The sequence below is a fragment of the Alosa sapidissima genome, chromosome 21, assembly GCF_018492685.1.
Source record: "Alosa sapidissima isolate fAloSap1 chromosome 21, fAloSap1.pri, whole genome shotgun sequence".
In the NCBI taxonomy this organism is placed as follows: Eukaryota; Metazoa; Chordata; class Actinopteri; order Clupeiformes; family Clupeidae; genus Alosa; species Alosa sapidissima.
In genome coordinates this window covers 25,592,734-25,619,020 of record NC_055977.1, presented here as the reverse complement: position 1 = coordinate 25,619,020, position 26,287 = coordinate 25,592,734, and the positions used below count along the sequence as shown (strand labels likewise).

The window sequence follows — 26,287 nt, the reverse complement described above, 5'->3', positions numbered from 1 at the left end:
AGAACAATGAATGCATGGAGCGGTGACAGAGATGGGACTGATGGGGTGGAGGCAGTGATGGAGGGGGGGGGGGCACCCTTGTTTTAAAGGCCAGGTCTCATGGGTGACAAGGGGATTCAATTATAGATTAGGGATGGGTGGGGGGTACAAAGTGCGGAAAGCCTTAAGATTAAGAAGCTTGAGTTGAATGGGTTATTAGGAGATAAAGACGCCTGAGGAGGATGATGGAGATCGGGGAGGAATGGAGGGAGGGCAACCCGAATGAGGGAGGGGGGAGAGAGAGAGAGAGAGAGAGAGAGAGAGAGAGAGAGAGAGAGAGAGAGAGAGAGAGAGAGAGAGAGAGAGAAAAGATAGGAGAGGAAAGGAGGGAAGGACGGGGAAGACGGAGACGGTCGAGAGAAAACAGGCGTGATGAAAATAAAAAGGGCAGGAAGGAGGGAGGTATGATTAGGAGGAGAGGAGAGAGGGAGTCAGAGAGTTTGGGGAAAGAAAGGGAAAAAAGTTAGGATGGTATGTGTGTGTGTGTGGGGGGGGGGGGGGGCAGTGTTGGCAGTGGTAGGAGAGAGACAAGGGGAAAAAAAAGTCATATAGCGAATGTCAAAAAAGGGAGAAAAATATTGGAAGAAATATGAGATAGTGAAAACGGAGGTTAGGGATACAGAAGAGAGAGAGAGAGAGAGAGAGAGAGAGAGAGAGAAAGTGAGAGAAAGAGGAAGAGAATGAGAAAGGGTGTGTGTGTGTGTGTGTGAGAGAGAAAGTGAGAATGAAAGTAATGGCTGTGTGTGAATGGCAGAGAACAGGGAGTCAAAATGAGCACCTGTAAAGGAGAACTGCTGCTTGCGAGCGCTGAAGCGAGACAAACCTGATTGGCTGTCCTGTGTTCTTGTGTGTGTGTGTGTGTGTGTTTTTCTTTTCTGTGTGGGCTGATGGAGGCAGATGGGAAAGCAAGGGAGAAAGGGAATTGTTGAGCTGGATACACTTGCTGCTGTCTGGTTGTGGTGTGTGTGTGGGTGTGTGTGTGTGTGGGGCCCTCCACCCTCTTACTGAACCGAACCGCTGACCAAATCTCTGACCAAACACACAAGGCGCCCCAAGTCAAACGATGGGCAAAGTGCAAAGTTAAGTGCAAAGTGCAAAGTCTAACTAACAATTTTCTCAAGCTGAACACAGACAAAACCGAAATTCTGCTGATTGGCCCTAAAACATCCTCAACAAATCTCCCCATCTCACTCTCAACATTGATGGCTCATCTGTCCACTCCACCCCTGTTGTTAAAAACCTTGGTATTCAACTTGACTCCACCCTTAGCTTTGATCCTCATATCAAATCACTCACTAAGATTGCTTTTTTTCACCTCCGTAACATTGCACGCCTCTGACCCTTCCCCTCTGCTAGTGATGCACAGACTTTGGTTCACTCTTTCATTATGTCCCGTTTAGATTACTGCAACTCACTTTTCCTTGGTCTCCCCACTAAAACCCTTCAAAGACTACAATATATTCAAAACTCTGCAGCCAGGCTCCTCACCCATACCAGACGATCAGCACACATCACCCCCATTCTCCATCAATTCCATTGGCTACCAGTTCCGTCCCGGATCAAATACAAAGTACTAATACTCACCTTCAAAGCCCTCCACAACCTTGCTCCCCCCTATATCTGCGACCTCCTGACCCCTCACACTCCTTCCCGCTCACTCAGATCCTCTGACCAAAACCTCTTGGCTATCCCCCGCTCCAGACTGTCCACCCTGGGTGGCAGGTCCTTCAGTGCCTTGGCCCCCAAACTCTGGAACTCCCTCCCCCAACCTCTTCGTGCCTGTCCTTCTCTTCCTGTCTTCAAAGCATATCTCAAGACCTTTCTGTTTAATGATCACTTCTCCTCCACACCCAACACATAGTTCCATACAGATAACTTGTCTTTGTTGTTCGTTGTATTGTTTTGTTTGTTTGTTATTGTGTTTCCTTGCCTTTGTCTCTGATGTATTATTTGTTTGTTTGTTATTGTGTTTCCCTGCCTTCCTACTATATAAAATAAACGTATTATTATTATTATTATTATTATTATTATTAACTAAAGATAATTGAATAACTTGGCAAAATATATTGCTTATTTATAACCAGATCCCAAACTCAGACATGGGCAGGTCAGCTCAGTGTTCCCACACCACACGGTAGGTAGAACTTCATGCACAATAAGACACTTCGCTCACTGCCTGTGAGCCTAAGGGAACTAAGAGAAAAGAGGTCTATTTTTATTAGTAGGGACAAGAGTGCATATGATGAAATTAGGAAGGTTGTGCGAGCTGAAATTGCTAAACCTTTAGTACAAAAAGTAGAATTGAGTCCAAATTAAATGAGTCTGATCTCAGGTCTGTATGGAATGGCATGAAACTAATGACAGGCCTACATAAAGGCAACAACACTGTGTCCTTGAATGGGTTTAATTCTGATGAGCAGCTAGCAAATTAATTAAACAGTTTTTATATGAGATTCTCTAACAGTGATTTTTGTGCGAGAAGCAGTCACATGAGTGACAATTTGGTCAGTGACTCTTCTGCTTTTGATATTGATGTCTCCAAGGTCAAATCATTATTTAAACAAACCAAGGTTAGTCTTGTGCTGGTCAGTTAAGTGAGATCTTCAAAGTGATTTTCACTTAATCTCTCCAGACTCAAACAGTGCCAAAGATTTGGAAACACTCCACAATCATTCCTGTGTAAGAACCCCAAGGTCTTAAATGACTTTGACCTGTAGCTCTCACCTCAGTGGTGATGAAGACCTTTGAGAAGTTGGTGAAGCAGGAGTTACTGAGACAGGTGGAGGAACAGTTAGAGCCCCTCCAGTTTGCATATAGGGCTAGCAGAGGTGTTGAGGATGCAATACTTACATTGTTAAACATCAACATCTGGATACCTCAAAAACTCATGCTAGGCTCCCAGGGGCGTCGCTAGCTATTTAAAACATTCGGGGCTAGAGCCCAGAAGTTAGAGGGTTTTTTTGTCCGGGGGTTCGGGGGTTTCTCCCCCGAGAGATTTTGAAAATCGTGCTGATGAACATGCAATTTTAACCTACTTTGAGAATGAAAAGGAAGGCCAATTGTAATGACTCACGTCACGGCATTCTGAATATTTTGATGTTTAAAGACCGTGTAAGGAGAACCAGGCGCGCCTGCAGGTGTACGTCCGTACACACTGTGCGTACCATCAGGCTACTCAACAGCGAGAGAAAATTTCCCTTGTGTGTGTGTGTATTCACACCAAATTGGCCTACCATACCTTCCCAACTATGTACAGTATCCCATTAGCTGCATGCCATCAGGCTATTTACCATTTTCTATTACGTAAAGTTAGTGTAAACATTATGTTTGAGCAGGAGAGAGAATACGCATGCAGCCACGCAATAGGCTACTTGTTGTTTTCTTTTACTCGGCTATCTATATGGTTATCAGCACACAATGTTGAGCTAATTCACGAACTCAATACTCATCATGGATATCACAAGTTTTAAACAACGAAAACAGAAAGGATGGAGGCAGCAACGCTAGGAGTTATTCCAGATGGACAAGAACAAGGTAGGCAATTGGTGTGCTTGTCAGAACGTTAGACTGCACTAAAGCCAGACGTCACGTTACGCTAGAACAAAACTAAAGGTAACTTTAGCCTGTATAGGGCTGTATCAAGTTGTCCAAATGAATAGGTCATTGTAGACGTTGTCGTTGTATTATTGCATGTGGATGTTGTTATGCTATGTAGGCTACTTTTTTGCTGACTGACCAATGCACGGACCTAAAACGGACAAATATTGTTCACGAGTGAATTATTTTTTTTGCGGGGGGGTGGGTGGGTGTGCGTACCATAGCATTAATTCCTGCAGGCGCCCCTGAGGAGAACGTCTCTTCTGCCAAAGTGCACCACATACAACACCCCAAATATCACATTAAAATAGTCTGTAGAATAAACATCGTCATGCACCTCTGTCGTGCACTTGACAGGTGTGAGCGTTTGTCTCGTGATTAACATTTCGGACGTCATCCCCTTCAATTAATGGGCTATGGGTGCCTTGAAAGCAATGCATTTGGGTTGTATATCACGAACTTTTGCCCAAAGAAAAAGTTCCATTCTGTCAAAATCAAGCCCAACATGCATTGCTTGGAAGCCCCCTCAAACGAGGTCAGGTTTATTTACTGCGCATGTGATTCAATAGTAAATCACGATATATTGAAACTGAGCTGATCGAAATGTCCTCCTGGGTTGCGGGAGATGATGACACACTGAAGAGTTTCCACTTCTTGTCCCTGCTCTGCCCTTTTTTTTTCTCTAAATAAACTTCTAATATCCATTTGTCCTTATACACGTATTTCGCTAAGGCTAGTTAGTAGAAGCACGAAACAGCAATGCGTAATAGCGTAGAGGATAATTGAAATTGCAACATTTTGCAACAAATGATTCTAAACCTGCCCAGATCACGTCAGATTGTCTTGCGCTGCTGTTAATGCACACAATGGACACAAAACACAAAAGTCTCTTCTACGGGGCTATTTATTTCATTCACGATTAGAGTTTTTGTTGTTGTTGACGGCCCATAGATCCGGGGCTATAGCCCCGAATGCCCAGGTCTAACGACGCCACTGTAGGCTCCTTTTTATCGACTTCTCTTCAGCGTTTACTACCACTCAGCCCTACCTGTTGGCTGAGAAACTTCAGGCTCTTTTTTAACTTGAGCCCTAACTTAATTGGCTGGATACTGGACTTTCTGTCAAATAGGTCGCAGTGTGTTAGGGTTAACGGTGTCTTATCCTCAAAAGCCCTTTCTTCCACAGGCTCTCCACAGGGTTGTGTTCTTTCATCATTGTTTTTTTTTATACACAAATGACTGTAGGAGTAAGTATGAAAATAGGCACTGCATGAAATTTGCAGATGACACTGTTATAGTGAGCCTTCTGAACAAGGATGAGGTAGGGCATGGTCCTGTAGTTGATGATTTCATTGATTGGTGTGAAAACTTTTATCTGTCTATCAATGTTTCCAAGACAAAGGATATGATTATTGATTTCCGTAGAACACAGCACATGTTTCTCAAACTGTCATTCAGAACATGAATGTTGAGATGGTAGATGAATATAAATATTTAGGAACCATCATTGACTGCAAACTATCTTTTGAGAGCAACACAGATGCTGCATGTAAAAAGGCCCAACAGAGACTTTTATTTTTGCGGAAAATGAAATCATTTAGTGTGTGCAGGACTCTGATGATTTTGTTTTACCGGTGTTTTATTGAATCAGTCTTGACTTTTTGTATTGTGGTGTGGTACAGTGGCCTTTCAATGACCAACAAGCATAAGCTATCAAAGCTGGTTAATGTAGCGTCTAAGGTGGCTGGGGTACAGCTACCACAGCTCCAACATGTATATGATAAAGGGTCAGGGGTAAGGCTGACCACATTTTAAACTGTATATGATAATAGGGTCAGGGGTAAGGCTGACCACATTTTAAACTGTATATGATAATAGGGTCAGGGGTAAGGCTGACCACATTTTAAACTGTATATGATAATAGGGTCAGGGGTAAGGCTAACCACATGTATATGATAATAGGATCAGGGGTAAGGCTGACCACATGTATATGATAATAGGGTCAGGGGTAAGGCTGACCACATCTATATGATAATAGGGTCAGGGGTAAGGCTAACCACATGTATATGATAACAGGGTCAGGGGTAAGGCTCCAGCATGTATATGATAACAGGGTCAGGGGTAAGGCTGACCACATGTATATGATAATAGGGTCAGGGGTAAGGCTGACCACATGTATATGATAATAGGGTCAGGGGTAAGGCTGACCACATGTATATGATAACAGGGTCAGGGGTAAGGCTGATCACATGTATATGATAACAGGGTCAGGGGTAAGGCTGACCACATGTTAAACTGCCCTGATCACCCACTTTTTGGGGAGTTTAATCTGCTTCCCTCAGGGCGCCGTTTTAGGTTCCCTCTATTAAGAACTAGACGTGCCAGAGATTCTTTCATTCCTGTGGCTATCAGGAACCTGAATTCACTTGACTGATTTCTTGTATCTTTTATACATTATGTGATTATTTACTTATTTATTTATTCTGTCCATGCTGATAACGACAGATGTACCTGTGTACTGTCCAATTGGATTCGGTCAATGTTTTTTTTTTTTTTAGGGGAAGGAGTGTCTCCATTGTTGTTGCGTGTCCTGTGCTGTTGTTGTGTGTCCTGTGCTGTGTAGTCAATGTTGTTGGCATCTGCCGGTGCTTTTACTGTGTATGTGTTTTAGACACCCTGCTGCACACTAAATTTCCTTTTCTAAGGATAAATAAAGTGAAACTTGAACTTGAACTTGCCTGACTTTGCACTTTGCCCACCATTAAACCAGAGACGGTTGATAAAGTTATATATTAAGGATCTTTGATTAAATCCTTCAGCAGGGTCTAACAGAAGATTCTGTTTCGCAACAATGTACAGAAAGGTTCTAAAATTCCAGGTTGAAACCCAGATATTCTATAGAACGTTCAATTTCCAACATTCCCGACGGTGTGACAGTACCAGTACCGGCTTAAGGGTTAAATGAGGGTCTGGGGTGCATCTGAGTCTGTAGTGGGTCTGAACCTATGTGGTCCTGGTCTGACAGAACTGCAACAGATAAGGGTTGAACCAAGCCTGGTTTAAGCTGCTGTCTAGGCCCTTGCCAGAATTATTATCAGGTCTGTTCAAGCCTAAAGCCTGACATCTCTCAGTGTCTGCTAAAAACCTCACACACACTCACACGCACACATACACACACACACACACACACTCACACACAAACACACACACACACACACACACACACAGCCAACATCATAAATCAGCCCCAGTTCAAATTAAGAATCAAATCAAGCGTCCAACTGGGAGAGACGAAGATCCATCAGACCTTCAAGTGTTGAAGTCTTCAAGTCTGTCAGCTCATTAAGGGCTGCTGGACCATGCTGTGGAGAGTGTGAGCAGGAGCAGCAGAAGGAGGAAGTGGACGGAAGTGGAGTAAAAGTATGTCTTCACTGCTAACGACAACAATAAAAACAATTTTAGCTACTCCTGAGAGGTTTCCCATATCGTTAGATTCTTCATGTTCATTAATGTGACACCTGAAATTCCATGGATTCGGTTTGGCTGTCAGTGTTTCGATCGTTCAACTCACTCTGAAAGTGAACCCTAACAGAATCATTCATTATGTCGCTATCCTTATAGCGTGTGGTGTGGATGCTTTGGGCGGTGGTAGCGTAGTGGCTAAGGAGCTGGGCTAACAAGCAGTAGCCTGAAGAGTTGTGGGCTCAATTCCCAGCTTCCACCATTGTGCCCTTGAGCAAGGCACTTAACCCCAGAGTTACTCTGGGGACAATGGCCCTTGTAATATAATTTAGAATATGTGAGTCGCTTTGGCATCTGCTAAATTAAGCAGGAGCAGAATTAGGAGTAGCAGGAGCAGGAGCAGGATTAGGAGTAACAGGAGCAGGAGCAGGATTAGGAGTAGCAGGAGCAGGAGCAGGATTAGGAGTAACAGGAGCAGGATTAGGAGTAGCAGGAGCAGGATTAGGAGTAGCAGGAGCAGGAGCAGGATTAGGAGTAGCAGGATTAGGAGTAGCAGGAGCAGGAGCAGGAGTAGGAGGAGCAGGATTAGGAGTACGAGCAGCAGGAGCTAAAAGCAGGAGCAGGAGTCTATAGGCTTGTGTTGATGCTGTCACTGTCAGTGTGAAAACAAATTAAGATTTGTTTTCACACTGACAGTAACAGCATCAACAACCTCATTCTCAGAGGGAACCTAGCAACAATAAACACTACCCTCAGGCGCCTATTGTTGCTGAGTTGCTGCATAAGTGCAGTGTTTACTTGCTTATGCTAAATAACTAACTAGATAAATCAAAGTATAGCCAATGCCAATACTTCATCAAACTTTCAATCAAATCCTTCCCGGCTTTATACCATACACAACTTTATAGAGTTTGAATTTTAGTGAGTGAGTGCCATGCAGCTTGCCATGACATGAGGGACAGTGAGTCGGACACCTTGCCACAATGTCCGACCTAATGTCTATACTTAATCCAATGTATTATAATGTGTGTGCTGTCTCTGTGTGTGTGTGTGTGTGATCACATGCCTACGTGTGTGTGTGTGTATATGTGTGTGTGTGAAAGAAAGAGAGAAAGTGTGGATATACACGCAATTTTTCATGTTACATGTTACTGTTTCCCTTAATGCTATCAATGTTCTAATTGTTATGCTGTTTTAATTGTGCTTTGACAACACTGTACCTACAGTCATGCTAATAAAGCAACGTTGAATTGAATTGAATTGAATTGAGTGAGTGAGTGAGTGAGTGAGTGAGTGAGTGAGTGAGTGAGTGTGTGTGTGTGTGTGTGTGTGTGTAGGCGTGTGTGAGGGAGAGAGAGAGAGAGAGAGAGAGAGAGAGAGAGAGAGAAAAAAAAATAAGGGCAGAGGGCCTAGATTACTAGAGGCGGAAAGATATAGCAAGTAAGAGGACAGAGAAAGTGTGAAAGAGATAGAGTTGTGTGTGTGTGTGTGTGTCCAGCAGGCTCAGTCACACTCCACTTGTGTCCAGGGCTCAGATCCGCTGTACTCCGACACTAGAACGAGCCTGTCCCTCGACTGAGCTGTGTGTGTGTGTGTGTGTGTGTGTGTGTGTGTGTGTGTGTGTGTGTCCTCCAGGCGTGTTTAGCTGCACAGCGTGACAGCGCAGTACCGAGGTTCTTCTGTCACATGTAAGTTCCTCAGGCAGGAGGCTCCCCACTGTCTGGGAACTGTGGGGACAATATTACCATGCTTTCCACACCAGCTGTCGCTCACACACACACACACACGCGCGCACGCACTCACACTCTTTCACAGGCACGTACGCACACACGCACGCGCACACACACGCACGCACGCACGCACGCACGCACACTCACTCTTTCACAGGCACGCACGCACACACGCACTCACACACACACACACACACACACACACACACACACACACACACACACACACACACACACACACACACATTCTCTCTCCCAGGGTCTGGCCCAGATCTGCCTATAAGCTGGCACCAAATTGATTTTGACTCCAGGCCCATATCTTGCCAGTCGGCTAGTGCTACTGCTATCTGGAGCTTAAAGTAAGTCTAATGGTGTTTGTGTGTGTGTGTGTGTGTGGTGTGTGTCTGTGAGAGAGAGAGAGAGAGAGAGAGAGAGAGAGAGAGAGAGAGAGAGAGAGAGAGAGCAGCAAAAAGTCGACCCGACTGACCTGTCCTCATACCACCTCTCCGTCCACACGACTCAAACGACAACAGACCACTGGGCAGAGGAAGAACACTTGAAGTGATTTAAAAAGGGATGCGGCTGATTCCTGATGTGTGTTTGGCACTCTCTTTCTGCATGTGTGTGTGTGTGTGTGTGTGTGTGTGTGTGACTGACTGTGTGCTTGTGTCCTTCACTCTCTGGTTTGAGTAGGAGGACTGAAAACATGAGGAGACAGCAGAGGTAAATATCTGAAAATAAACAAACCCTTCCAGCTCAGACCTCTCCATCCCTCCCTCTCTTCTCTCCCTCCTTCTGTTCTCTTCCTCCTTCCTTCTCTCCCTCTCTCTCCTTCTCTTCTCCCCTCCTTCCTTCTCTCTCCCTCTCTTCTCTCTCTCTCCCTCCCCTCTATCCATCTCTGACCTTCCTGTCCTCCTTAAAGAGAAGCAATTCAATAAATGAGTGCGAGAGAGAGAGTGTGTATGCGGGTGAGTATGAAGATGTGTGTGTGTGTGTGTTTGTGTACAAGATTGTGTGTGTGTGTGTGGAGATGGAGAATGACATTAACAGAGAGAGATAGAGAGAGAGAGACAGAGAAATAAATACAGAAATTGTATACATGCGTGTGTGGATGTATGTGTCTGTGTGCGTCTGCGTGTGTGTGTGTCAGAGGGAGAGCGAGGGGCGGGGGGGTGAATGTGCTTGTGGACCTATGTGTGTATAGGTAACTGTGAATGTATGTGAATGAATGTGTGTGTGTGTGTGTGTGTAGTAAGAGGAACTGGGTGTAGAAAGGAGCAGAGGCCACCCTATGGAAAGCAATCAGACAGGCTGGCCACATCAAGGTCGTCTGCGATGACATAAAGCAGGGGTGCACAGGAGCAAGCACAATCTGCTTTTTACTTAAAGCCTGCAATCTCATCTCAGTGTGTGTGTGTGTGTGTGTGTGTGTGTGTGTGTGTGTCACTACACATGGATCTTTTATTCTTGGTGTCTCTGGTAGGGTATTTCACACACTTCATGAATTCACATAGTTGTAAAAAGGTGTTAGTCCGTCTTGGATATGAAAATTCATCTTACCAAATTGTAGTAGGCTTAGCCTATTATGCACAAGAGATGCATACAATTTGACAGAATTTAGCTTATACAGGGTCTGGTGAACACTGTGTGGGCATGTGACTTTCCAATAAGAGACATTTGAAAAATATTTCAAGAAAGGTTCATTTGAATGATAAATACCATTTAACCAGTTTAAACCGGTTTAGTTTATCTAAATTTGGACATAGCGCTTACACTCCAGAACAAATGAAATTGGCTTTCGGTTACAATCCAAAGAGTTTGCTCATTTACGGTTTTTGTTTTTGTTCTTTGAACCGTTTCAAGTCCCTGGTGTATATGATGATGCTTAAGAGTATGTATTTATATGCCTATGTATTCATAAGTGTGTGTGTGTGTGTGTGTGTGTGTGCGTGTGTGTGTGTGTTCATGTATTATCCTCTTCTGTAAGTGCTGTTTCTGTCTGTGCAACACCTGAGGATACTGTAGCTAAACATGATCAACGCAGTGCTCAAATACTCAGGAAAGGAAGCAGCACAGTAAAGTGTGCATGGAATACGAGCTGCCCGGCTGCAGGCAAGCTGACCGCTGAACCCAACAGTCACAATATGGCAAAGCCGAGATAAGGCTGGATGACATTAGATTCAACTCTACTGCCATTGTGCAGATCACAGGTGCAGAGTCATTGGAATGCAGCTGAGTTATTGCATTCTGCTACAGTAGGGGAGCATTCATGTCTAAACGGAGGCGGTTTGGGGTTTGGGGGCTGGGGGGAAACAGAAATGTTAACAGCATGATGAATGGGTACCATGACTCGGCGATAAAATGAAAAGAAAGCTGAGTCATGCAGGGTCATCACCCCCTTGGAGGAGAAAGAGGTGCTCCGCACAGATGAAGAGGACGAGGAGAGAGAAGAGAACGATGAGGAGGATGATGATGATGATGATGATGATGTTGATGATGGTAAGAAAGTCAAATTTATTTACATTAATAAATAATAAGTTATCAGCGTACACTGACCAAAGTGCCGTACATAGTGCAATAAGCAGATTGTAGCAGTTACAGAAAAGGACAATACATGAATACAGATGAGAGGTGTGTTTTGAGCCTACATTTAAAACTAGTGATGGAGGGAGCGTCTCTGATGGATGATGATGATGAGGATAACGAAGGAAGAGGAGGATGAGGAAGAAGAGGAAGAGGAGGAGGTGCGTTTCATGATTGGGGGCTGATTTTCAATTATGCTCTGAAATGTCACCGGGCCTCTTGCCTTGGGCGTGCAACGTGTACCATGCCAAAGATGCGGCTCTGCCCTCCGACCAAGGGATCAATAATTCAGTGAGGCGCAGAGGAGACACACACAAAGACAGAGAGAGAGACAGAGAGGGAGGGAGAGAGAGAGAGAGATGGACAGAGAGAGGGGGAATGAAAGGATCATGAAGATTCGGGGTGTAATGATTGCTCTACTTATGATGAGACAGAGAGACGGAGAGTTGATCCGGCCGGCAGATGATTGCATTTGATTAGGGGGAGCTGGCCTGTAGTGCTGGACATGCGTTAATGACTTTTTGAAATATAAAAATAACAGCAGTAAATCAGAAGCTTTCTTAAGTGTACCGGATCCTTTGAACCTGCTGTCAGAATGAGTTTAACCAACATCAAAATGATCCGTCAGGCCAAGTCCCTGATAAGGTAGAGGTCAGGATCAATATCACCAGAAACTCATGGATGAATGCCTCTCGCAATCAAAGCCATCACAGCAATGTTATCCCATAGCTCCAGCTGGTCACAATATTTATTTCAAAAAGTGAAACTTTTATATATTCTAGATTCCTTGCACATAAAGTGAAATATTTCAAGTCTTTTTTTGTTTTGTTTAAATCTTAATGATCTTAATCTTAATGATTATGGCTTTCAGGCTCATATCTCAAGTCCAGTATCTTAAAAAATATTGGAATAAAAAATTTGTATTTCAGAAATGTCGACCTGAGAAGAGCTCTAATGAGCTTATTAAGCAAACACACCGGCAAAGGTTTCCTGAGCCTTTAATCTCTCAGGACAAGGCAATAAACTTTTCCACGATGTTCTGATTTGTTGAGATGCACCTGTAGATGCATTTACATGTGACAAATAAAAATCCTTCAATCCTTGACCACATACCCACACACACACACACACACACACACACACTCCCAGATGCACGCTCACCCATAAGTAGTAGGTGAACTGCAGGGCGAAGATGGCGATGCCCTCGTTGTCGAAGGACCCTGCCACGGAGCGGGAGATGTAGCCGGGCACGATGGCAATGAAGCAGGCAGCCAGCAGCCCTGCCCCCTGGTTCCACAGCTCCCGCGTCAGCAGGAATGTGGAGATGGCTGTCAGGCCGCTGAACACCGGCGCCAGGAACACGCACACGTCGCGAATGTGCACCGTCATGTGCAGGAGGTTCAGCACGTAGTGGATGAGGCCGGCCGTCACCATCAGACCTGGATACACCTGCAGGGCACGACCAGGGGGAGAGCGAGGGACAGAGAGGTCAGGAGAGAAGAGGAGGGACATTAGGACTGCACGATTTGGGGAAAATAGCTAATTGTCAAGTGCTTTTGCTGACAGATATTGTGATTTGATTTGTTCCATTACTGTATATATGATATACCATTTTTGAAAGTCAACCTTCAGTTCGATATACCAAATGTTGCTCTAAGTTGGTCCATTTCTGATTGCTGAGCATGCCTAGTGCATGAGAAGCACAGCATTCATATTAGGTGATCTTTACTGTCTGTTTAACATTGAGGATGACACAAATATATACATCATAGATGTGACAAGATTAACTAGTGGGACAGAGTTACAAGATGCATGACTAATTGCAGCCTTTGCCATTAGCTAATTGCATTAGTTGAAACTGTGGTATCACACTACATTACACCACATTAGTAGACATGAAGTACAGGGGCTCTCTGTCAGTGGTCCACGGCCCCTTGTTCAGACATTGGCCATCTCCCAGGCGGAAAGGCCCGTGAAGGCATTGCGGTTGGTGTCTGACCATGCATTCAATAGCAGTTTCACTGTGGGAATCACAAGGTTTTTTTTTTTTTTTTTTTAAGCTGTTATCCAAAGCCTCTTATAATGGAAGAACAACCAAGATACTGTAGGAAAACTTTTGAGAGTCAACAAAATGTACTAAATCTTCCGTCAAAGAATCTGACAATGTGCAAGTGAGAGCAATGAAAGGATGTGTTTTCTCAAGTGTTTGACCAGTTAGTGGTGTCAGTGTCAGAGGTGTGGAGAGCTGAGACATGCTGAGAGTTCACAGTCTGAAGACAACTAATTGACAACATGGCCTACAAGTGTGTCAAATAGCAAACTGCACTGTAAACTCCAATAAATGCCTGTTGGTTGGTAAGCACGGGCCCTAACCTCCACCTACATAGGGGCAGTTGTTTGCAGACAGATATTTTAATATGCAATGAAAAGCAAACAGCGCCAAGGATAAGCCTGTAGGTTTTTTTTTTAGACAACATTCACCCCTAACTTCCTTGTGCTTTTACTAAAAGGCCGCAGAGCCTAACCCTTCATGATAGGTTGAAAAGTCGGTTTAAATTTTTTCAGTAATGCTGCCTTTCCCAGCCCTATTGAGTGCACATTTCTTCATGGTTGTCTGAGAATGAATATTAACATGTCCATTTATGTGGAAATTATACAGAATGCAGGCATTCAGTGTTACACATGGAGTAATCCCTAGAGCTGGGCCTACATTACCAACCTAAAAATCAATTACTTTGCCTTCTTTTTCCTAGAGAGAGCACTACAAATAGCATCATAAAAAGGCATACATCCTGTTGGCTTCATACCAAACTGAAACATACACAACCACATGGGTTGTAAAATGACTCTTTCAATATGGGTCCACCCCACCATTCTAAATGGAAATGTGACTTGCGTGCTTTAGTAGAATCTTATGTAGAGGAGTGTGAGGAAACAGGTTCCCAGAGAGAGCTTTGCAGGCAGGTAGTAGGTATAATGACTGAAACTAGGTTACATCAGTTTGCCTATAGCTCCCTGTTCTTAGAAGTTTTCAGGTTGAAATGTTAAAAACCAACGTAGATACTTTGGAATAAAATATGTATAAAACCTTTCAATAAAAAAATGTAAATTAGGGCAAAGCCCTCAATGATTTTTTGAGTTTAAATAAATCAAATCAAAATGTCGACTTTAAGGCCCCTCTCTTGGCTATATGAAATGCAATGCATGTCAGTGGCAAAAAGCTTAAATACATTTAGGGGTGTGTCCAGTCCACATTCGGGGTTATTTTGTTATCAAACATTGGGCGCATTGTTCAAAAGGGTTGTTCTTCTGCTTCTGGGTGTGTTTTGGGTGTAATATGAGAGTGACATCTGTCATTCCCTTTAACAGCAAGCAGCACAACTTCAAACAGCACATCTGTATTTTGCCTGTCAGTGGCGCATTTGAAGGAATCTGCTTGCATTGCAAGACTGTATATGAAACACAGGGATTCCACTAAGCCTTGCTTTACTGAAACCTGTTTGTGACTACATGCATTCTGCACTCGCCTATATGAATTCAAAGGTAAAGTGAAACTAACTTCACCATGGTCATAGTCAATGGCAAAACAGTTCTACACAGTTACCATATTTACTTTCACTACTGACTGACAAGGGGTTACGTGTAAGATTGCAATTTTTGGATCATGCACCAGACTACACCTTATTCCACACGCCTGGGTACAAGATTTAATAAAAGTGGAGTGATGGCGAAAAAACCTTACTAGGTGTAAGCTATGCACAAGTGCCTTGTGTTGCACTTTGCGCCACGTTGTGCTGGGTGTATGACAGGGTCCTAAAACAGTTTTTACATTTTTGTTTGTCCCAAAGTTCCCATTAGCTTAAGATTAGTTAACTGTGCCACCGGAAATGCCTTAGGAATGCACCTGTTTGTTTATGCCGTTGAAAGGGTCTATAGCTCCCGTTTAGCTATAAACTGGCTAACCCACTGTAACCCACTTCTTTTTTTATGACAGGACAGTGGAGAATGACAGGAAGCGAGTGGGAGAGAGAGTCAGGGTGGGATCTGGAAGGGACCACGGGGCGGGAATCAAACGAATCGGTGCAGGTGCCCCAGCAGTTGCGCCACAGCTGGCGCCTGTAACCCACTTCTGATGAATTATGCCAAACTAGGCTAACGTGTTTTTGCACACCCAGACAAGAAAAGGGTATCATCTAATGTAACCCTGGGATAGACGGCAAATAAGATAATTTCCCAAAAAGTTGTTCCTTAAGGCGAGACACTACAGGTGAATAGGGTAAAATTTAAAAATAATAGACATCACCATGAAACTTCCTCAGTTGATTACTTACACAAGTATGAACAAAAAATGTATTACAAGTTTTTGAAATTCGAATGTTTAATTATGCAAATTAGGCATTATCTCATTAAATATGCGCAAATCTGCATATATTTTCGGTAGATAGATCTGAACATATGATAAAGCCAGGTACACAATTATTTTTTCATTTTGTTTGCATACAAGATGAAAATAAAACTACAGAGGGATTTCAGGACATCTGCTTTCATTACCTAGGAAATCAGAATATACTGTCCATAGCCTTAAAAAAATCGATTTTTGCCATATATTTTTGATTAAAATGTCACATAAATCAGGCCAGGAATGATTTATTAACAAATCCCTCTGTAAATATCTTCAGAATACTGCTAAGTGTATAACTGGAAAGTTTGGTGTACATAGGTGCTACATAGGCTGAGATGTTTCTACTGGAAAATGAGAAAAACTCAATTTGAGAAAACAGCCTTGGAACACAGCCAAGAGATTCCGTTCTCAGCCTAGACTCGCCTTTGAACTTTCGCGATTGGTTGCGGTTACAAAGGAATTGTCCATATTTGGATAGCACAACGTCATGCAGGAAAAACAGAGCTTTCCAGCGGTACTACAAATGTTATGTTTTGTATCACGGTCGTGGTAGAGCATAAAACGTTAGAAGACTAACTTTTGGTGAATTTAGGAGAAATATACAGGCGCGAGTAGACAAAATGTAATGAAATAAACACCTAAATGTGTAAATCGGGCTTTGTTGTTGTAGTAGTGTGAAAGAATACATGCTAAGGTAGCAAATTAGCCCAAAATCTCGAAATTGACCAGCGCATGAAAAAACGATGTTTTCACCTGCCGTGTCTCGCCAAACGGTTGGGATGGAATTTTACCCTATATTCCATGAAAGGCAAAAAACAACAGGAAAAGAAAGAGATAAAATAAAATCACATTTCATCCTTTCAGGCACTGACTGAATAGTTTTTGTTAGAAAGTATACAAGTTGACTGTCTGTCTCTCTCTCTCTCTACAGGTAATGACCCTTAACAACCCCAGCCTGGACAGTCATTCAGATCTCGAGAGGTTGCCTACATCACTGCTCTTCTTTCCCTACAAACAATGACCGCGCTGTGGGGTGAAGTCTTCCAAACACCAAACTCTCCGTGTTCATTATGGAAATGTATGCATGCAGCTATGCATTTATTCAACAGATGGACTCTGCATGTACGAGGTTAGGCAATGATGGTTTAAAGTCTGTACTGCAAGAATGTGAGCAGAATGTCATTGAGACAATGGACTTGGAAAAAAAACAATGTTTGAGCGAAGGGGGAAGAAAACAAAAAAGTGTAATATGGTCTTTGCGCTAGTTGAGATAATTTCCATTTTCATGTCCTAAATTAACTGCATGGAGAGGATCTGAATGGGGTGCTGCAGAGAAAACAATTGTTAATCTCTCAAATAAGCAATAAACTTCAGTGGAATAAAGAAAACGGCATAAATGCTTTTTTTATGGAGTGACAATAGACTTAACACAGCAACATAAAACTGCATGGAGTTGGCACTAATAACAATGCATTCGAAAAACAACATCCCAGGGCTTTGAATGGACGCATCGCAAACACTGACAGGGCAATTCTGAGTGATGTTTAGTCGCCCAACTAGATCAAAGCCATGTCTTATTCATAGCCAGGGAATAGAGCTTGCTAGGCACTTTGCCCCCCGAAAAGAGCCCAATTAAAGTTTGATTTTATGTTCGACTCAGCAGAGGCAATTTTGCAGACATGCGTCTGACAGGTCTGCACCATTTGGCTTCCTTGGGCATCTCGCCGACAGTCCAGACTTTTAACAAGTGCATCAGCACGCCTGCTACCTCAAATTAGCCTGCCCCATTAATAATGTTGCTATACCAACCTCAAAATCGCCTTTGGTGGGATCAGATAGATTTAGTATTCTTCATTATTTTTTTCGTTTTAGTTTCTCTTTTCTTCTCGGCGAGCTGCCCTCTAAACGGGCTTCATGTCTCACCCCACAGGCTGCCTGATGACGGAGAATAATGGGACAGCTCGGACTCCTGTGCCCTAACAAAGACGAGTTTATTATTAGGCTGACAGAGGGAGTATTGTGGGAGTGTCACATTAATTCAGTGCGCCGTGGTTATCTATGCCTTTGGAGCAGAGAGGAGACAGGCTGTGTCTTCCCCCGACGGGGTCCAGAGAGAGAAAGAGAGAGAGAGAGAGAGGGAGAGAGAGAGAGAGAGAGATAAAGATGGAGTGAGAGGAAAGAGAGAGTGGAAGAGAGTGAGTGAGAGACAGAGGGGCCTGGGAGAAGAGAAGTGAGTTCTGTCAAATTAACGGATATAGGCTCGTCTGTCTTTGAAACAGTCTTGGGGTGATGGGGGGAGTCCAGTGGGATGGTGGTGGAGGGCAACGGTATTATTGCGGACAATTAATGGGGGCTGTCACAGCCCTCTCCTGCATGTCCTCCGTAGCACTCAGTGTGTAGGGGAAAAGAGTGGAGGTGAGAACACATGTGAGTATTGTGTGAGTGTGTCTGTGAGTGTAGGAGAGAAAGAAAGAGAGAAGCAAAGAGTGAGAGAAAGGTCAGACAGTTAGAGTAAAATAAAAAATGTTATGGCAAAGTAATGATATTTAGGAGGGTTGGGCATAACACTTTAAAATGAGGGCGTGGTAGTGTATATGTGTATATTTGTTATACTTATTCATTTGGCTGAGTCTTTTATCCAAAGCGACTTACATATGTCAACAATTACAACGGCCCGGAGCAACTCAAAAGTGCCTTGATTAAGGGCATAACAGTGGCAGCCAGGAAAAGAACCCACAACCTTTTTTGGCTACTGCATGCTAGCCCAGCTCAGGGTTTCCAGCAGAAGTTGGTTTACACAATGGCAAAATCTTGTAAAATGGGCTAATTAGGTTGATCTTATCAAAAATGAATTACACACAGTATATTTGTGAATGACCTTTGACATGTCCTTTCTTAACCTGCTGGCTAATGTCTGAGAGAATATTTTGTACTCCGTGGACAGTAATGTGATGCCAGTTTCTATTCAAAATCCATCCGAGAGACTATCATTACTAGGCGTCCTGTCCTTTTCTCCAGTTGGGCCTTGTACAGCTCCTCTAAAGATATACAAGGATACAAGGATACAAGGAAGTTCATTGTCACATGCATATAGTTACTGGATGTAAGAAATGCAGTGAAATGATGTCTGGTGTCAGCCTATTTGTGCATTAATGGGGCGGGGGGTAAAAAGTGCAGTAGAAGAGGGGTTTAGTAGATTAAGTGGCAAGGGCTGCATAAGAAAGGTGGGGGAGGATTGGGATGGGGGGGGGGGGGGGGGGGGTACCAACAAGGAGCACCCAAGAGCAACAGGGGCAAGGAAAAACTCCCTTACTAAGGAAAAAACCTTGGGCAGATCCACGGCTCAAGGGGCTAACCCAACTGCCAGGGGTCTTGGTGTGTGTGTTGGGGGGATGACAAGGGAGATGGGATAGTGTGCTGTGTATGTGGGGAGAGGGCAGTGTGCAATATGTGTGTTGGAGAAGCTTCCTCATGAGACAATGTGCTGTGTATTGGGGGGAGCAGTGTGCTGTAAGTATGTTGGGGATGTGTGTTGGAGAAGCTTCCTGATGAAATAATGTGCTGTGTATGTAGGGGAGAGAGGGGGGGCAGTGTACTGCAAGTATGGTGAAGGGACTTACTATTGCGAGCAGAGTACTGTATGTATGATGTATGTGAGTGATGACAGTGCAGATATGTGTGTTGGCGGGAGGGGAGTGGAGCAGTGACTGTGTGTGTGTGTGTGTAGTGTGTGTGTGTGGGTAGCTGGGGGCAGTGTGCTGTAAGTATGTAGAGGATATGTGTTGGAGAATATCCTGAAGACGGCCTGGGGATAAAAACTTCTGAGTCTCTCAGTTCTGGCTTTGTGACAACATAGGCGTCTTCTTGATTTCAGTGGTAGGAATAATCCATTGTTAGGATGAGAAGAGTCCTTCAGATATGTCCTCATCAAACATTGCAACTGATGAAGTGTAGGTGGATGCTGAAAAAAAATCCTCCTCAACTTCTAGGTGATTATTATACAAATTGGCAAAGAACAGAACAGACCTGGTTATATCTTCTGTAATATAAGCGTGTCTTTGGGATTTTAGTTTTCACTTTATCCCACTAGTGTGACTGAGGAATAAAGCTCTTTCTGCGCTCTGATTATGTTCCAAAATTAGTTCACATTTGTGATACTGATATTGCATATAACCATGCTGTGTTCTGAATAACCAACTAGGTAGATCTCAAGGGCAAGATCTTAATTTATTCAAGTGTTGTGTAAAAGTCTTAAGGCCCATTCACACCAAGAACGATAACAATAACTATAAATAAATATCGCTCTCATTAATATGAATGACGACATTCACACATAAACTATAACGATAATGACATGAAGAACAATATCATTGGGGGTCACTTTTAGAACGATTTTCAGAACGATAAAAAGCTAATAACCAATCAGAACCCATCAAATTTTTACCGCCAATTTTAACGCTTTTTATCGTTATGGTTATAGTTATCGTTATCGCTCTTGATGTGAATAGGCCTTTAAGGCGATCAAGCCATGCCAGTGATAGAATGTCCCCCATGGAAGACACCCATGTGTACTGTCTTTCTGCTTTGTGTAAATTCCTTCAGATGTCACAGAAATCTTACGTTACTCTTGCCTTAATGGGCTGGCTACGTGATATTCCATGGGGCTCTGCATGGTTTCTATCAATTCTTGCCTTTGTACCATTGAAATCGACCGCTAGAAAAACTAAAATTAAAATGAAAAGTCCTTATAGTTACGATTCTTGATTGAAGTTCTTAGTGTTTTCAGGAGATCTACTTGCTCTGCTCCTGAGGTCAGAGCATGAATGCATATGAAAACTAGATGTACCGCAGAGCGGTACAAAATATGACCGCCGCCCAGTCCAGCACATTTTTTCCACAAAAATAAATCACGCAGAAAGGCCTATATGATTCTGTCTCACTAAATTGCATTATCCACACTCAATTCTCACTGGTATCTGCTAGACAACAAATACCAAAACATGATTAGTTCATAGATTTCACATGTAAAATTCATTTTATACAACCCCACCCCCATCTTGCCTGTTAATAATTCTGAGAAATTCTTGTGTGCATGTGTGCGTGTACATGTTTATGTTTATGTGTGTGGGTGGGTGTGTGTGTGTGTGTGTGTGTGTGTGTGTGTGTGCTTGTGTGTGTGCCTGCGTATGTGCCTGTGTTTGTGCATGTGCATGAATGCGTACATATGTATACTGTGTGAGTATGTGTCATACAAATGATTACTGTGAATGTATGTGTGTGTGCGTGTGTATCTGTTTATGCACATGTGTGCACATGGAATGGGTTAAGATGACCCCTGGAGGCAAACATACAGAAAAAATTGGTCATCCTAGGCCTAGGAAGATATTCACAGAAAACTGTGTCTGCCCTACCCTCCTTTCAGGGGGTCCATCCAGCGGGGGGGCTACAGATCAAAATGAAAAACAATGGTTCCATGCTATCCATGTGGGGTTACATGCCCACCAAGTTTGCTGTACCCCGGTCTTACAGTGTCCCGGGAATCCTTGACGGAAATTTGGAAAGAAAAAAAAAGAAAAAATCTGACTAAACCTATATGACCGACGCTTCGCTGCGCGGCGGTCATAATAACTGTCAGCATCTATATTTGTGTACACTAACCCACCTGAATAAGATGTACCAGCAGCTGCAGATGCTTCCAAGGGATCACTCTCCCCCCGGCAACAATTCAGACGCATTCTCTTTTCCCAGTACATAAATAGTTGGGTCAGACACAATTGGTGGAATCACTGGCAAACCCCATTTCCCCCTCCACAGGCTTAGCTGCTGGGGCTTCTGTAGCCCTCACGCTCTCAGGGTTAGTCGGCGGGTTCTTTTCAGCGCTAAGCTGTGTCTGCTCAGACCCGGCCGGTCACAGTGGACTCACCCATCGTGGATTTGGCCCACTCGGGTGCGACCGTGGTGGATTCCTCCACCCAATTCAGCTCATTCAAACAAAGCAGTAGTGGATGTCTCTGCAGACTTAGAACGAGCTCCAGCAGGCACTGCGAATTCCACCGCCTCAGGGTAGGCCTGTCCAGATCCGGCCACAGTGGGCTTATCTGCTGCAGACACGGCTCTCTCGGACCCATTTGTAGCAGACTCGCCCGCTCGGCACTGGCTGTCATGGGCATCTGCATTCTCACCATCAGATTTAGACTTTTTTTGAACAAGAAAGGACGTCCAGGCAAAGATGTCCAATTGTTCCACAACTAAAGCATCTCATAACACTGTTTGGTGCTACAAAAACCACATTGTGTGACCCGTCAATTATAAAAATCGGATGGTCAGATTAAGCTCATCACCATTGTTAAGGATTATGAATGTGTTTAAGCAGCCATGATTTTCAGCCAAAGCCGTCTATGCATTTTCCATGACAGTGTCCACTAAGCGTACAATGTTTATTTCAACCCTTTGTCCAAAATAGCTGGAGGCCGTGGTGAACATGATCTTAGTGTTTGTAATGAACGTGGTTCAGACTGCAGGGGTAGTAAAAATAGGGCTCTGAAGAGCTACAATAGCCTGGGTGCCATTCCAAACTTAGTCCCGTCCACAACATTTGAGGTCGGGAAGTTCGGTCTGGCATTGCTTCATTGTGGTGGAAGTATGCCCGCCCTATATCGGGCAGACCAATGAAATCAGGCTTTACGACAGGTGAGCAACAGCACCTGGTCTATCACGTCATCTGAGCATGCTTAGATTAGGCTTATGTTTGAAACAAAAACGCTGTGGCTAGAAGGATACATGGCTTTTAAGACCCCATATGGAAAATTCATATTATTTAATGAGGTTGTATCACTGAAAACGATTATTTCTGAAAACTTTGGCCAAAGTTGAGATGTGGGAAAACTCGTGGTTTCACTTTCATCAAAGGAAAACAGGGCTGTTGCATTGCGACATGTTCCCTCGTTTGTTTGAAATCTCTGATTGGCCACCTGTTCGAGGGATTTGCGACAGCCTTTCCCAGCTGTTTAACATGTTTGTAGCATATCACTGTTCAACAGAATTATTTTTAAAAACGGAGGGGATATAGGAGAAGAAGGATGGTTTGTGTGTTTTCTTCCTACACCTCACGGTAAGCTATTTTGTTGCTCTGATTGGTTAGGTCTATCCAATTGAGTGCAGAGGCATCCCCCCCCCCCTGTATCGGTTGAAACACGCCCCATAATTACGTCCCAATGGAGCAGTATCAGACTCATATTCTGACTAAAATTGAGTATGACTATGTCAGGCTAGAGCTACAAAGTCACCCAACATAGTTCCAGATTTATTACTTTATGGGCTCTGTGGTTATAGTAATAGTTTACTAATGTTGGTTTACATTTGATTTTTTTCCCCACTGTTCTGTTCATTTGTGATGTTCAACATCCAGAATTTACTGAAAGGTGCATAATCCAAGGTGGTTGCCAACCAGTGGCGTCATACTATGCACCCAACATAGTTCCAGATTTATTACTTTATGGGCTCTGTGGTTATAGTAATAGTTTACTAATGTTGGTTTACATTTGATTTTTTTCCCCACTGTTCTGTTCATTTGTGATGTTCAACATCCAGAATTTACTGAAAGGTGCACAATCCAAGGTGGTTGCCAACCAGTGGCGTCATACTATGCAAATTAGATGAGTACATTTACCCCTTTCATACACTTTTGACCATATTCAATGATTTTCACATTTACAGTAGGAAATGTTGATGTCAAAATGCAGTGTTTTTTCAAACCTCAAGTTGCTCCGGGGATAATAGCCCTTGATATATAATTAACATATGGAAGTCGCTTTGGATAAAAGTGTCTGCTAAATGAATAAATGTTAAAGAAAAGAACAATGGCACTCTTCATTCATGAGGTCGACACAACGCAGAGACCCACAATCACCAGACTACACTCTTCCAGACGAACATCAGAAAGCACTTTCACGCCATGTTAAGGTTGTAAAATCTGTTGCTACCGAGACTATCCCTCTGACAGCTATGAGTTAGGTGCAGGCTCTGTTGAACTAACAATCAGTCAGTATTAGTATTTTACAACCCAACAAGTAGATTAGAAAATAACTATGGCAACTCAAAGGACAAACAAAAGATGAAGTTTTCAGAAAGCTTCAGACGGCTCTTAGTCTCACTCATATTCACTGCACTCACTCAATCGTGCCATGCAAGAGAGAGAGAGAGAGAGAGACTGACTGACTGACTGTTCAGGTGTGAAAAGGCAGAAATGAGAATAAAATTGCTGCAGAGATGCAGGAATCCCGAGGGGCGCTTGGTTCTCCAGATTAGTTTGACTTTTATCGCTGGGTCATCCCGCACACAGCCAATCAGGTTGGATCTTCTCATCCGGCATCCAATCCTGTCTCCTCACAGCGATCTTTGGATTGGAGACTGGAGGTACTCACCACCACCCCCCCCCCCCCCCCCACACACACACACACACATAAAATCTTTCCAATCATCAAACTCAAGCCAGTGGAACTCTAACACTCACTATTTTAGTTCTCTGGCCTCAAGCAAACTTGTTGAGAGAAGGTAGAATTATTGCAGAATTATTCTTTCCTTTTGACTCAGGGAGAAATTCAATTGTGTTTATCATCACGATTGCTTAGGTAAGTATTACTGTAAGCCTCTGTTCATGTTTAATTATATAACAAAAAAAATGAACACGAGAAAAAAATGAAAAGATAAGATGGGGAAAAAAAACAAAAGCTTAGCTGACACCCAGCACAAACAAAAAAAATAGCAGAGCTGTTATTCCTCCGCGGGTAATGCACATGAATATCCGTTATGCATTCGATTCGCCGTGTGGTTCCCATGGTCCACAATACAGCAGTCTATTCCTTCTCACTGAATGGCAGTCATCCAAATATCTGTGCACTCTGGACTCGAAAAGAAAAACACGATCTTATCGGAGAATGAGGCATTCAGCAGATTTCAGACATGAAGCTAATCTATAACTTCTTATCCTGAGTGTCTGCTTTGACTTTCAGAAAACAGGGAGGTCTCAGAGCAACTGCTGTCCCAAGAAAAACCCCAAAGCATCGTGGGATATCTGCCATGGCAGGTCTGCCTATTATTACGAGCCTGAGACAGTGCCAGGGAGGTGAGTAGTGACCCTCTGAAGGCCTGAGTCACCTGTGGGGGGAAACTGATAGCAGCACTCTGGCCTGCTGTCTATTGTCTCTTCATGATTAGATAATCATTTACGTGAATCATCACTAATCCAGGGGGAATTGTAGAATAAAACCCGGTGTACACCGGCGCTGACATGAGTTCACTGTGCACTTACCACGCACATCAGCGCCCAAGTTTTTAACTGGATGAACAATGGATTTTATGGAGCGGCGCCGACAAAATAGAACTGAAATCGTAATCTACACAGCGGCGTCGGCAGCGGCAGCGGCAAAGGGCGTTGCTGGTGTGCGGAGTTGCATTGAGAACAATGTAATGTAATGGAATTAATGTGGAGAGGGGAGTGCGCTGCAGTTATGTCGGTGCCGGTGTACAGTGGCGCCGGCAGGCGTAATCCTGTACGCACTGTGCGTACAATTTTTTCACGGCTTTATTTGTGAAATCATCTAGCCTACAACAATAAAAAAAAAAAAACTTGTGTGACAACTAGCCTATATTTATTGACTTATGGGCAACCTGAATATTGGCATTATTCCGAATAAAACCGGAATATGGTGTGCATGGAAACCATAGACTATAGACTAAATATGAAAACGTAGCATTGTCATGACATGATAACGATTGACCTGTGACGGTTTTCGGGCGTGGCTTTGGATGGCGCTTAAAAACACAATGTTCCATTCATTCATAGGATAATAGCCTAAATCATTCAGTCATGAACAGCAGCAGCTTAATATTTTTCAGGGGTTTAACGTTAAAAGACGTAGGCCTACTGTTCTTAGCAGTGATGCTGACATCACTGACTGTTAGCAGTGAGAGATTGTCCTCTAGTCACGGTCTACACATGTTTAAAAAAATGTTGAATTGTTTGCTTACCTCTGTAGGCTTATTTTAAAAAATAAAACGCTGTTTGTAACAGGGTTTCAGTTAATGCGTACAGCAGAGGTTCTCAACCTTTTTGGGGCTAAGGCACGTCATGACCAGTCGGGTTGGTGCTGGTGTTAAAAGTCCTTGACTGTGCGTAGGTCTGCCTATCATCTAAAAGTTTGGGACAACCAAAACAGCAGTACAATGTATTTAGAGTGTTGTGAGCAAATCATTATTGTTATTAAGTTGCCATAACTGTGTTTTTCTCTATCGCAAATCGCAAACTCATTGGTTTCTTTTCTTTCCCTTTTTCGCGGGTTGGGCATTGAAGTTATAATGCGGATAAGGTATGTTCACCTAATTTGAGTCAGAGCTGCTTGCTTTGTAAAGGTATGTCTGTCCTTTCCAAACTGCGTTAAAATAGTGTGTTTAGCAACCAGAATTAAAAAAAAATC

At 43.4% G+C, this 26,287-nt stretch overlaps 1 protein-coding gene across 2 annotated transcripts in view; it reads right to left on the bottom strand.

Moving 5' to 3' along the window:
* Positions 1 to 26,287, bottom strand: part of LOC121695870 (dolichyl-diphosphooligosaccharide--protein glycosyltransferase subunit STT3B-like) — a 119,513-nt gene that overhangs the window by 45,765 nt on the left and 47,461 nt on the right. For both annotated transcript variants that reach the window (XM_042077032.1, XM_042077033.1), the window contains exon 3: positions 12,572 to 12,859. In XM_042077032.1, the coding sequence (XP_041932966.1) occupies positions 12,572 to 12,859 (288 nt within the window). The remainder of the gene's footprint in view (positions 1 to 12,571; positions 12,860 to 26,287) is intronic.